Source organism: Castanea sativa, chromosome 11 (assembly GCF_040712315.1).
Source record: "Castanea sativa cultivar Marrone di Chiusa Pesio chromosome 11, ASM4071231v1".
NCBI lineage: Eukaryota > Viridiplantae > Streptophyta > Magnoliopsida > Fagales > Fagaceae > Castanea > Castanea sativa.
In genome coordinates this window covers 51,772,866-51,785,340 of record NC_134023.1, presented here as the reverse complement: position 1 = coordinate 51,785,340, position 12,475 = coordinate 51,772,866, and the positions used below count along the sequence as shown (strand labels likewise).

The window sequence follows — 12,475 nt, the reverse complement described above, 5'->3', positions numbered from 1 at the left end:
CTTCCCGCGGATGTATACTCTCGGCACACGGCCAGGGCAATTGTCTTAGCGAATTTCTCGAAAATGGCGCTGTATCAGGTCGTCACGTCAGTAATTAATATTTGGTAGTTGGCGAACCGCCCGACGGTTCGTGAACCGTGCCCACGCGTGTGGGGGTTATCCAAGAAAGGGATTTGGGAATGTTTATTTTTCTCGCCCTTGGCCTCATTAAACGCTTCAAAATCCTATAAATAGCCTATTCTGGACTCCTTTTTCACTTTTCGCGTTTCTCTTGCTCCCCATCCCACCTTTGCCGAGCATTCTAGTCCTGCTCAAAAACCTCCTCAATTCTCCACTCCCTAGAGCCCCAAGTAAGTTCTTTCTAACTCTCTTTCCCTTTCGATTCTCTTCCATTTTATACTCTAGGAATGGGGTTTTCTCACCTACTTACCCCTGGGGCTACCTTGGCTAGTTTTAGAGAGACCTTTGGCGTCCCAGGGGATGTCGATGTTGCGTATTGCAATGTGGGTGACCTCGAACTTCAGAGGGCTGCTGACTCGAACGCAGCGTTCTTCCCACTGATGGCGATACTTGAGGGTGGGGTTAGGTTCTCTGTACACCCTCTCGTAATAGGTACCCTAGGGTTTTATGGCCTATGCCCCGACCAGTTTCCCCTCAACTTTTATAGGGTTGTTAGCTGTGTCATCCGGTTAAACCACATGTTCGGGCTACAGTTGAACCAACACGACATAAATTTCATGTATAAACTGTGCGGCAACTTCGCCCGTGGTTATTACTTGAAAACTAGAGATACACAAGTTCGGCTTATATCCTGCCTGCCCGACTCTAATAGGAACTCGGTCAGAGAGTTCGTTCGGGTGCGTGGTAACTGGCATGCTAGTGAGCTTCTTTACCTGCTCTCACCATGTGAAGTTGGTCGGTACCGACAATCCCCATTTGATTTGTTCTTGCATCTTTATATATATATATATATATATATATATATATATATATATATATATATATATATATATATATATATATATATATATATATATATTTTAGCTGATCGGTTTGTTCCCGGACTTGTTGCGTTAATCCTGCATGTTCTTCCTGACAAGCGAGTTATACACGCGCGAGACCTCAACTTCGTTCTTAGGTCGGAGATCTTTGTGCACGATGACGGGCAACTTAGGGCGTCTCATTTGATTCTCGGCGTTAACCCTGTGTACACCACTTGGCAAAACTTCAGCCAGGCGCTTTTGGTAGATAGCCCGCTTCTGTCGTACATCGACGTGTGGTACAAGACATTCCTTCCCCCCGGGCTCACCACAGGCGAGGCTCGAGGAAGTGGCCCGCGCTATACCACTGCAGACGACATCGCACCAGTAAGGGATGGTTTTGCCCAGCGCATGTCCCAGAGTCGACGGAGGCACGAAGCTATCGGACAACCGGAGTACACTGCGCCCGTAGCCGAGGAACCAGCTGCCGACCTCCTCAGAGAGAATGGTGAAGCATAGGGAGCTGACCCTTTCTCGGTTCATTCCCGATGCCGGTCTTGTGGCTCAAACTTAGTCCCCAAAAAGAGCAAGTTAAACTCCTCCCACGGGCGACAACAGGAAGAGAAAAAGGGTTACCGAGAATAACCCTCCTGTCCCGGGTGACGCTTTGCCGTAGACCCCTCCCTGTGCGGCGGGCGGTTTCAGGTTTTCTGAGGGGCTGGTGGTCACACCCCCTGCGGCTCAGGTTGGAACCCACGTGGCTTCCTCTTCCCGGCCGGTGGTCAGTTGGCAGCATACCTTCCGGTTAGGTGACGAGTGCTTGCTGAAAACCGCCAGCATCCAGCTATGGGACAGGGGTGCAAGGGGCGAGTGGCCCAAAGTTTGGTGCAAGGCCTCATGCTGCCCGAGGATGTCCATTACTATGCGTAGGGCGATGATGAGACACTTGCCACGCGACTACAATGGCATTCCATCGTGGTAATGCTCTATTCCCCTTGACTGTGTGCATTGTACTGAGTGGTCTTCTCTTTTCTTTTTTAATTTCACCATTTGGCTACTATTCTATCTCCAGGCCGCGCAGATGACCAGCATTATGACCGGGCGGTTGAAGGATGCGGTCAAGGCCCTAAAGGGGGAAATGGCGCTAAAGGCTGTTGCTGAGGTCACGACCAAGGAGAAAGGGGAGGCTGCCGCGGTGTCAGAGAGGAAAGCGGTAGATGCTGAGAATGCTCGACAGGCCGCCAAGGGAAATCTGACCTTCCTAGAGGCGAAGCTAAGGGAGACCGAGCTCAAGTTAACGACTGTGGACAGCTTGAGTCTAGCCCAAGCTAATGAAATCGCCAGCCTGAAGGAGTCCCTTGAAGCCTGCGAGGAAAAGTGGTACAATGTCTGCTTCTCGGATGCTGAAAACTCCGCGGAGCCGATCATTCACCAAGCTCAGCACCATGGCTTCGGGGAGGGATGGTTAGCTGCCCTTCAGGCGATAGGGGTGGCCATGGATTCTCCGCTGTGGAACCCTGAGCAGATCCCTTACCCGGCCCCTCCTCCCCTTGTCGTTCAGATTTGGGCCGAGGCTTCAAACGAGGAGGAGACTCCGAATATGATCGACCTTGTGTGGGATATTGACGCTCATATGGAGGCAGCTGACCCGGAGGTCACAAGCAACATTCGTACTAGGGCCGAGGCTGCACCAGACCAAGTCCTACCGACAACTGTGAGCAGAATTGAGCAGCCTGTTCCTCCGCCCACACCAGCCGACCCTGCCATTTGATAATCCAGCCTTTCTTTGTCTCTTCTTCTCTTTTTTGTTTTTTATTTTATTTTATTACTGTTATTATTTTTTCTTTGATGTTTGAAGAGCTTAAATCACCGGGCTGTGGCGATGGAACAATTTCCCTGTCTTCCAGATAGTTATAACTAATGTCTTTTAAATATCGTTGTTTCAATATATGCCATTTAAATGCCGCTTGTGCTTTTCTATTGCGTGCTTGATAACCGCCGATCCTGTGCGCGATTATTCTCTTAATGTTAATGTCATTGGTAAATGCCATCATACCTTACTTTCTCACTTTTGATTGCCGAGAGTAGCCCCTTTGAATTCAAGCCGTAGGGCCTTATGTTACTGGACGCTCGGCGTAAGTGAACGGGTCCCTGTACCTATGTGAGACTAGCGTAAGGTTTTCACCTGCTCGGTGAAAGGGCTTGGACCGAGGGTAGGTTTCTGTCCTTAGATAGAAATAGCGTAAGGTTTTCACCTGCTCGGTGATAGGGCTCGAACCGAGGGTAGGTTTCTGTCCTTAGATAAAAATAGCGTAAGGTTTTCACTTGCTCGGTGATAGGGCTCGAACCGAGGGTAGGTTTCTGTCCTTAAATCAAAATAGCGTAAGGTTTTTACCTGCTCGGTGATAGGGCTCGAACTGAGGGCAGGTTTCTGTCCTTAGATAAAAGTGGCGTAAGGTTTTCACCTGCTCGGTGATAGGGCTCGAATTGAGGGCAGGTTGTTTTCACCTGCTCGGTGATAGGGCTTGAACCGAGGGCAGGTTTCTGTCCTTAGATAAAAATAGTGTAAGGTTTTCACCTGCTCGGTAATAGGGCTTGAACCGAGGGTAGGTTTCTGTCCTTAGATAAAAATGGCGTAAGGTTTTCACCTGCTCGGTGATAGGGCTTGAATCGAGGGCAGGTTTCTGTCCTTAGTTATAAATGGCGTAAGGTTTTCACCTGCTCGGTGATAGGGCTCGAACCGAGGGCAAGTTTCTGTCCTTGCCATGGATGAGTTGCCTTTACCCTCGCGATTCTCTTAATAATTCTTGCCTGGCGATAATAACTTGAAATAAGAAAAAGGGGATAGCTGAATCAATGTCTTCGTATTAAACATGTAGCAATGCTAGATTACATCAGGTTTATATCTTTGGAGGGTGTCCGGTCACTAATAAAATTTTTTCAAATTGTGAACATTCCATGGCCGGTGGAGAGGTTTTTCCTCCAAATCCTCTAGATAGTATGCCCCTGCTCCGGCAATAGTAGTCACACGGTAGGGCCCCTCCCAGGTTGGAGCTAGCTTTCCAGCGTCCGTCTCTCGCGTATTTCCCACTACCTTTCGGAGTACCAGATCTCCCTCGGCAAACTCCTTCCTTCTGACAGCTCTATTGTACCTCCAGCCATGCTTCTGTTAATACTCTGCCAGCCAAATGGTGGCCACATCTCGGTGTTCCTTCAGTAAGTTCAGCTCCTTGGCCATCAACTCCTCGTTCTCGTCAGAAGTGAATCTTGCAACTCGGGCGCTACATAGGTTTACTTTAGCAGGGATGACTGCCTCCGCCCCGTAAGTTAGAGAGAACGGCGTTTCTCCCGTAGATCTCCTCGGAGTGGTTCGGTATGCCCATAGGATGCTTGGCAACTCCTCGGCCCATCTACCCTTGGCATCCTCCAATCTTTTCTTTAGGCCGCTCACAATAGCCTTGTTTGTCGCTTCTGCTTAGCCGTTACTCTGTGGGTAGGCTGGTGTGGAGTATCGGTTCCGGATACCAAAGCTTTCGCAGAACTCCCGGAAAGCCCTATTGTCAAACTGCAGGCCATTGTCCGATATTAAAGATTTCGGCACGCCAAACCTTGTTATAATGTTCCTCTATACGAATCTCTTAACGTCAATGTCTCAGATGTTGGCCAGTGCCTCAACCTCTGTCCACTTTGTGAAGTAGTCTACTGCCACCAGCACGAACCTTTGGTTGCCCGTTACCCGGGGAAATGGCCCGACTATATCCAGCCCCCAGCAGGCGAATGGTCACGGGCTGCAAACTGGGTTCAAGTTCCCGGCTAGATCATCAGCGCGTGAACCTGACACTATTCACAGCTCTGAGCATACTCGGTGGCTTCCTTCCTCATCTGCGGCCACCAAAAACCCTGGGTCATTGCTCAGTGCGCCAGCGAGCGTCCCCCCACGTGACTACTGCAGGCTCCCTCGTGCAGTTCGACTAACAGTTCTTTAGCCTGGCTGGGGTGAGGGCATTGCAGGTATGGCCCTTCGAATGATCTACGATATAGCTTCCGATCGGCAGATAACTAGTACCGAGCGAAAGTTTACCGTACTCTGGCTGCCTCTTTCTTATCTTCCGGGGCTCGATCTTCTGAAAGGAAGTCGATGATTGGATCCATCCAGCACTTCTCGTCTTCAGTGACCCGTATAATCAGCGCCCTGACGGCAATACTCAGCTCAGGCACCAACTCCACCCTGATCAGCCGAGGTACCTCGTCAGCTATTGATGATGCTAGAGTTGCCAACGAATTGGCGTGCCGGTTTGTCCCCTGGCTATCCGCTCGATCTTGATTGTCACAAAGTTACCCATCATCTGCTTTGCTATCCACAGATATTCTATCATCCGGGGATCCTTGGCCTCGAAGTTCCTTTGGACTTGACTTACTACGAGGAGGGAGTCTGAGTATACTTCCACCTCCTTTGCCCCCAGATCCATGACAACCCTTAGTCCTGCCAGCAAAGCCTCATATTTGGCCTTATTATTGAAAGCCCTGAAGCCTAACCTAAATGAGTGTTCTAGCTTCAGATCTTCCGGGGTGATGACCACAATCCCTGCCCCCGCTCTAGCTGCACTGGACGCTCCGTCCATAAACACCTTCCATGGCTTGACTTCTACTACGCAGGTTAAGTCCGTACCTCTCGGCGAGAACTCGGCAATAAAATTCGCAAGTACTTGTCCCTTCACTGAGTTCCTCGACTTGTATCTGATGTCGAAGGAGCCCAGTCGAGTCCCCCACTTGGCTATCCTCCCCGTAAAGTCAGATCTCCTCAACAATGACTGGAGTGGGTACTCGGTCAAGACGTGGACTCTGTGGGCCTGAAAATAATGGGGTAATTTTCAGGTGGAGTGCATGAGTGCCAGCACTAGTTTTTCCAGTGGTAAGTACCTGGTCTCCGCGTCGACTAGCGTATTCTTGATGTAATAAACCGGGAGCTGTGCACCGTTATCCCTCAGTAGTATGGCGCTCGCTGCATGCTCGAATACTAAGAGGTACATGTACAAGTCTTCTCCCGGTTCTGGGGCTGACAACGCCGGTGCTCGGCCAAGGTATTCCTTCAGATCTTGGAAGGCCCTGTCACACTCCTCGTCCCACTGGAACCCCTTCCACTTCTTCAGGAGTTGGTAAAAAGGCTGGCACCGATTAGCGAACTTGGAAATTAATCGGTTAAGAGCAGCCAGTATACCAGTTAGCTTTTGAACCTCTTTCGGATTTCCTGGCGGTTTGAGACGCTTCACGGCTTCAATTTGATCGGGGTTGACTTCTATCCCCCGTTCAGTAATCAATTTGATCGGGGTTGACTTCTATCCCCCGTTCAATTTGATTGGGGTTGACTTCAATTTGATCGGGTTGACAACCCTGTTGGATCCAACCCCGAATGCACACTTATCGGCGTTGAGGTGCAGCCGGTGTCGTCGGAGTATCCTGAACACTTCTTTCAGGTCGCCAACGTGCTGTCCTTTTTGCTTGCTCTTTATCACCATGTCGTCAAAGTATACTTCCACCGTCCGTCCAATCATATCCCTAAACATCCTCGTTATCATTCGTTGATAAATGGCTCCTGCGTTCTTCAAACCGAACGGCATCACGGTATAGTGATAGTTAGCATCGGGCGTCAAGAATGCCGTCTTCTCCTGGTCCTCGGCAGCTAAGGCAATCTGGTGATAGCCCTGGAAAGCATCGAGAAAACTCATTCTCGGGTGCCCGCACGTAGCGTCCACCAATTGGTCGATTTTCGGCATCAGAAACGGATCCTTTGGACATGCTCGATTCAGATCGGTAAAATCAACACAAACTCTCCACTTGCCGCTCTTCTTTTTCACGAATACTGTGTTTGCGAGCCATTCCAGAAAGAACGTTTCCTTCATGGACCCCGCTTCTCTCAGCTTCCCAACTTCCTGTCTGACGACTTCCACATGCTCCTTAGCAGACCTTCTTAGTCTCTGTTTCTTGGGGGGGCACAGAGGATCCACATTCAGCTTGTGAACTATGAACTCGGGGTCGACACCGGGCACCTCATATGGATTCCACGTAAACACATCCACATTTTGTATGAGGAATAGTAGTAGCTGCACCCTTTCCCCATCATTCAAGCCTGCTCCTATCTGAAAACTCCTTTCACTTCTCGATAAGATCTTTATGCTTACCAAATCCTCGGCAGCGTTGGTCCCCTCCACCTGGGGATGCTGTAATTGCTATAGGGGCGCCTTCTCGGCCGATTCCTTTTGCTCTGTTTGTTTGATTTTCGCGGCTACCAAACACTGTCTGGCCGTTTGCTGATCACCCCTTATCACTGTAATCCCCTCATGAGTTCGGAACTTGACTTTTACGTGCAAGGTGGACGGCACAACCCCCATGTCATGTATCCACGACCTTCTGAATATTGCCGTGTACGGTGAGAAAGAGGCGACCACTATGAATGTCACCATTACCTCCCTGCCTCCCATGATAATTGGGAGCGAAATCTGCCCTTTTGGAATCACCATATGCCCATCGAATCCCATTAAAGGTGTATCATATTTAGACAAGTCCCCATTTTTCAGGCCGAGCCCCTTGTATAGGTTCGGGTACATTACATCTGCACCATTCCCTTGATCTATCATCATTCTCTTCACCATAAATCCCCTTATTCGGGTCGTGACTATTAAAGTATCGTGGTGGGGCTGAGTAGTACCTTCCAAGTCATTGTCGTTGAACGCGATGGGTTGTCTACTGTACCTTGCTTCTTACCCGGGGGTTGTTCGCTCGCGCTTCCTTCCGCTGACACCACGGTCAACACCTCTTTTGTTGTGGGTGCTTTAATTGCCCTCGGAGTGGCGCGGATGACCTTTATCACTCCCGAAGGGGGTGAGAGGGGGTTTCGACGCAGCCGATCAGCCTGTCTGGTCTCCTGATTCCCTGTTTCCACCAGAAACTCTTTCAAATGCCCCACCTTCACCAACTATTCCAGGTGATCTTTCAACACCCTATATTGCTCAGTGGTGTGCCCTTTATCCCTGTGATAGGAGCAATACAAATTCTGGTTTCTCCTTGACGGGTCACCCACCATCCTATTCGGCCGTTTAAAATATGGCTCATTTTTTATCCTATCAATGATGCGGTGTATGGGCTCCTTGAACTTCGCGTTGACTCCCCCAACCGCCGGGCCGGGCTCTTGAATTCTCAAATCCTTCCTGTGTTTGGGGTTGAAGCAGTTTTTCCGAGGATAACTAATTATCGGCTCCTTCCCTTTGGATTGCAGCCGATCATCTTCTAAGCGCTTGTGCTCTTCGATACGCCTTATCAACTGCCTCATATCCTCGGGAGGCTTTAAGGTCAATGATTCTCTCAGCCCAGATTCTTCGGGTTGGCCCATCCGAAAGGTGCTCGTCGCGATCTTTTCATTACCCCTGCCAATCTCGTTGTACAACTCCCAGTACCGACTGGCGTAGTTGCGAAGGGTCTCTCCAGCCTCCATCTTTATTGATAGCAACGCGTCACGGGCTGTGGCACCCGGCTGCAAGTCATGAACCGCACTCCGAACTCCTGGATCAGTTCTGAAAAACTATGGATCGAGCCATTCTTCAACCCGTTGAACCATCTTAAAGCAGTGGGCCTAAGGCTCGAGGGGAAAACCTTACACATCAATGCGTCGTTATGGGAGTGTAAGGACATCATCTGAATATAGTGACTTACATGTTCCACCGGGTCTGTCTTCCCAGTGTAGGAATTGAACGGTGGGCATGCGAACCGGCTCGGCATAGGCACGCTCTCGATATCTCTAGATAACGGGGACCGGGTAGCTTGACGCAATGCTCGGCTCATGGTATCCATGGCTGCATTACGTGGTCGCTCCACATCGGGGGAAGTCGATTAACGGTCCGCATACTCTCGCGAGCGGTCGCGGTTCCTACGAGACCCGGACTGATGAGATCCTGCCTCACGGTGATTACCCACACTTACTGACCTTTCCCTTCGTTCTCCCTGGTCCCTTCTCCTGCGTCGGCCCTGTGCTTGCAACTCCAAATCCTTGACTGCCCTGCGCAGGCGCTTGAACTCTTGGTGCCTCCGTTCAAGCTCCTGGTCTCTTCTGTCAAGGCGGCTGCGGCCCGAGGCGTCAGACACTATCCGGAGGGTTTGGTATGACCCTTCTCCGGGCCCAGACTCTTCTACCTCCTCATGCCTTCTGTCCTCTTGCCATTTTTGCCTCCTTTCTTGCCACGTAGACCCCCGTGACGACCTCTAGTGCCACTCTCTGCATGGCTTCTCTGTCCGCTTTCAGACATCCTTACGAGCATGCCAAGATAGCACCGCAACTACGTAGAAGTTTTCCACAGACAGCGCCAATTGTGCGACCCAAGGTAAAGCTGATAGGCCTCGAAGGAGTTTGGGCTCACAATCTATTTGTATAGTGGACTTTTGGATTTCCTACCACGGACGGTGTTATGCTCGGCTGCCCCGTTCACTGAGTCTCCCCTCTTTTCCCACTAACTCTCTCCTTTCTTCCTTGGGGAGAATTGATATTGCTCTCTCTAGTCTTTTCCTTCCGAAATTGCCAACCCCACTAACTAAATCTTCTCTGCCTATTTATAGCCAAGCTTAGTGGAACGATCATGATTATTCCCCTGGTGGGTGGAAGGAGGGGTTTAATACTATTACCCATGAGTGGGGGTTTAGTTGGGAGTGGGAGGAAATGAGAGTGGCATTGGAACTGGTTCCACCACTGGGTTTGATGCTCGGCAGGCGCGTTCCATAGGCAATAGAAGAGAGGTCCAATACCGTTTCATCTAAGTGGATGTTTGGTGGCGGGAAGGAGAAAATGATAGTGGCGTTGGGACCAACCTCGCATGTAAGTTCTGTGCTCGGCAGGGGCACGTCACAGGTTGCTTTGGGCACTCCGAGCTTAAACCTCTTGGATGGCACGTGCGTTACCATGTGTGATCAGCGCGGGGCTCTTATAAGAGTTAGTCTTCATGGTCCTTAGGGCGATTGGGCTATACGGGGGGTGAGGCCCGTATAGTAACTTATCTCAAAGAAGGAAGGCTTCCAGAAGACAAGAACGAAGGTAGGAAGTTGAGGGTCAGGGCAGCAAAATACATTATCATAAACGAAGTGCTGTACAAGCGAGGCTTTTCCTAACCTTACCTAAGGTGCTTAGCTCCGGACGAGTCAAACTATGTTTTGAGGGAAGTTCAAGAAGGAGCATGCGGGAATCATTTAGGAGTAAGATCGCTTGTTTATAAGGTCGTCCGTGCAGGCTACTATTGGCCTACAATGCAGATAGATGCCAAGGCCTATGTCAAGGTGTGTGACCAGTGTCAGCGCTATAGCAACGTCCCTAGACAGCCATTAGAGTACTAGACCCCAATGATGGCCCCATGGCCCTTTGCAAAGTAGGGATTGGATATCCTAGGTCATTTCCCCATAGGAACCAGACAAATGAAGTTTTTGGTAGTAAGGATTGATTACTTTACCAAGTGGGTGGAGGCTGAACCTCTTGCAAAAATCACTCAGCAAAATGTCAAAAATTTTGTTTGGAAGAATATACTATGTAGGTTTGGAGTACCCAGGGTACTAGTATCAGATAACGGACGTCAGTTCGACAACGTGCCCTTCAGAGACTTTTGCGAACATTTTCGAATCAAGAATCACTATTCCTCACCCTCCCATCCACAGGCGAATGGACAAGCAGAAGTAGCGAACCGATCCTTGCTGAAAATCATCAAGACTCGGCTCGAGGGGCTAAAAGGAATATGGCCAGACGAGTTACCAGGTATTCTTTGGGCCTGCATGACGACTGTAAGAACTCCCACAGGAGAAACCCCCTTCAAGCTAGCCTATGGGACTAATGCCATCATACTGGTAGAAGTTCATATGGCTAACCATCGAGTGATGAAGTATCAAGAGAGAGAAAATGGGGAACAACTTCGTCTTGACCTCGATCTCATTAATGAGGTAAGAACGGATGCGGAGCAAAGGACAGCAAGATACAAGAATCTTATGGCTAGGCAGCATGATGCCATGGTGAAGCCCAGACGATTCAGTGTTGGGGACCTCGTTCTTAAAAGAGTCTCCTTGGCAACTAGGAATCCAACTCATGGAAAATTGGGACCCAATTGGGAGGGACCCTACAGGGTAATCAAGTGTAAGAGACAGGGGTCATACTACCTGGAAGCTCTGGACGGACGAAAGTTAGAGCACCCCTAGAACGTGGAACACCTGAGGAGGTACTATCAGTAATGAGCTTGGATGAAATTTTTCAGGGACAAGGTTGGAGCTATGGACGGTTACAGTTACGGTCTATGTGTTTACTTATATCTACTGTTGTGTTCTTATTACTACTATGGTGTGTATTAAGAATAAAAAGTGCACTAGTTCCTAACCTTTTGCACCATAAACAGACCAGTTTGTGAAAGACGAGGTTATCTATTTTCTTAAGTATTTCAATAAGACGCTAGCTTATAAGCCTGTGCGATATTTGTGGACAATGTTCATATAATAATATGGTTTGGATTTCTAATGTATTTAATGCATAAATCTGACTTCCATAATAATACCCACAAGGGGGCAAAAGCCTAAGGTGAATGAAAATCTCTGGACGCAGGGATGTAACGTTCATAAGCTTTTCTCGAGACGAGGATAAAGCAAAGGGAAATATGCTAAGGCATGCTCATCTGAAACTCAACGGACGAAAAAAGGGCGTACGTCAAAGCTTGTCCATGGACGAGCATATGGCCAAGATGGCCAGATGTTCTAGGACGAAGTAAACACTACAAACGTCTGGACGAAAGACGAATGCCAACTGCTAAACCCAAGGACGAGGAAAATGACATGATAATAGTTGCCATTTCTGAGACGAGTCATAGTAAAAAAAAAAAAGGCTAACAAAGACGTCCATACATATGTGGGTCGTCCATAAGAAAAATGCATGGACGACCACACAACACTTAGAATGCTCATTACTTAAAAACCAATAACATGTAATGATGAAGGCAGAGCATAAACTTGTCCAAGCAATAAAATCCAATACATGATAAAAATGTGCATTCATTAAAGCTTAAAAAAGGGTAGATGACCACCGTCGAAAAACCTTTACAAAGTAAAACTTTGAAGGCAATTGTTAATGCACTCGTCCAAAGTACGAGGGACGAGATAATTTTTTTCAAATACATTTTAATAAAGGTCCTAAAAACAATGGACCAAATTAAGAAAGAAAAACCGATAAACACTAAGTTAATAATCTCGTCTTTAAGCAGGAGGGGCGTCAGCATTAGGGTCGTCCTAAGGTGGCTTCGTAGAGGCATTGTCCTCAACATTGACATCCTCTGAGCTTGTCTGAAGGAGGGAACTTGAAGTAGCCCCACCCAGGTTAAGTTTGATGAGGCTGAAGTCAATTTCAGGGAACTTCTCCATGGCTTCCATCCTGAAATCTTCGAACTCAGCTGCATAGTTGGTGTCCAATTGATCGGTGAATTCTTTGGACG

The 12,475-nt window shown here is 48.8% G+C and overlaps 2 protein-coding genes across 2 annotated transcripts; both read right to left on the bottom strand.

Moving 5' to 3' along the window:
- Positions 1-5,245: 5,245 nt before the first annotated feature.
- LOC142616695 (uncharacterized) lies at positions 5,246-7,630 on the bottom strand. The gene is made up of 4 exons (XM_075789494.1): positions 7,268-7,630; positions 6,371-7,117; positions 5,942-6,316; positions 5,246-5,830 (listed from the first exon to the last, which is right to left on the bottom strand). Exons 1-4 carry the CDS (start codon positions 7,628-7,630, stop codon positions 5,246-5,248), a joined length of 2,070 nt encoding a protein of 689 aa, XP_075645609.1.
- Positions 7,631-7,953: 323 nt separating this feature from the next.
- On the bottom strand, positions 7,954-8,825 carry LOC142616694 (uncharacterized). Its single transcript, XM_075789493.1, has 2 exons — positions 8,688-8,825; positions 7,954-8,556 (listed from the first exon to the last, which is right to left on the bottom strand). The coding sequence occupies exons 1-2, from the start codon at positions 8,823-8,825 to the stop codon at positions 7,954-7,956; spliced, it is 741 nt and encodes a 246-aa protein (XP_075645608.1).
- Between the last annotated feature and the right edge of the window lie 3,650 nt (positions 8,826-12,475).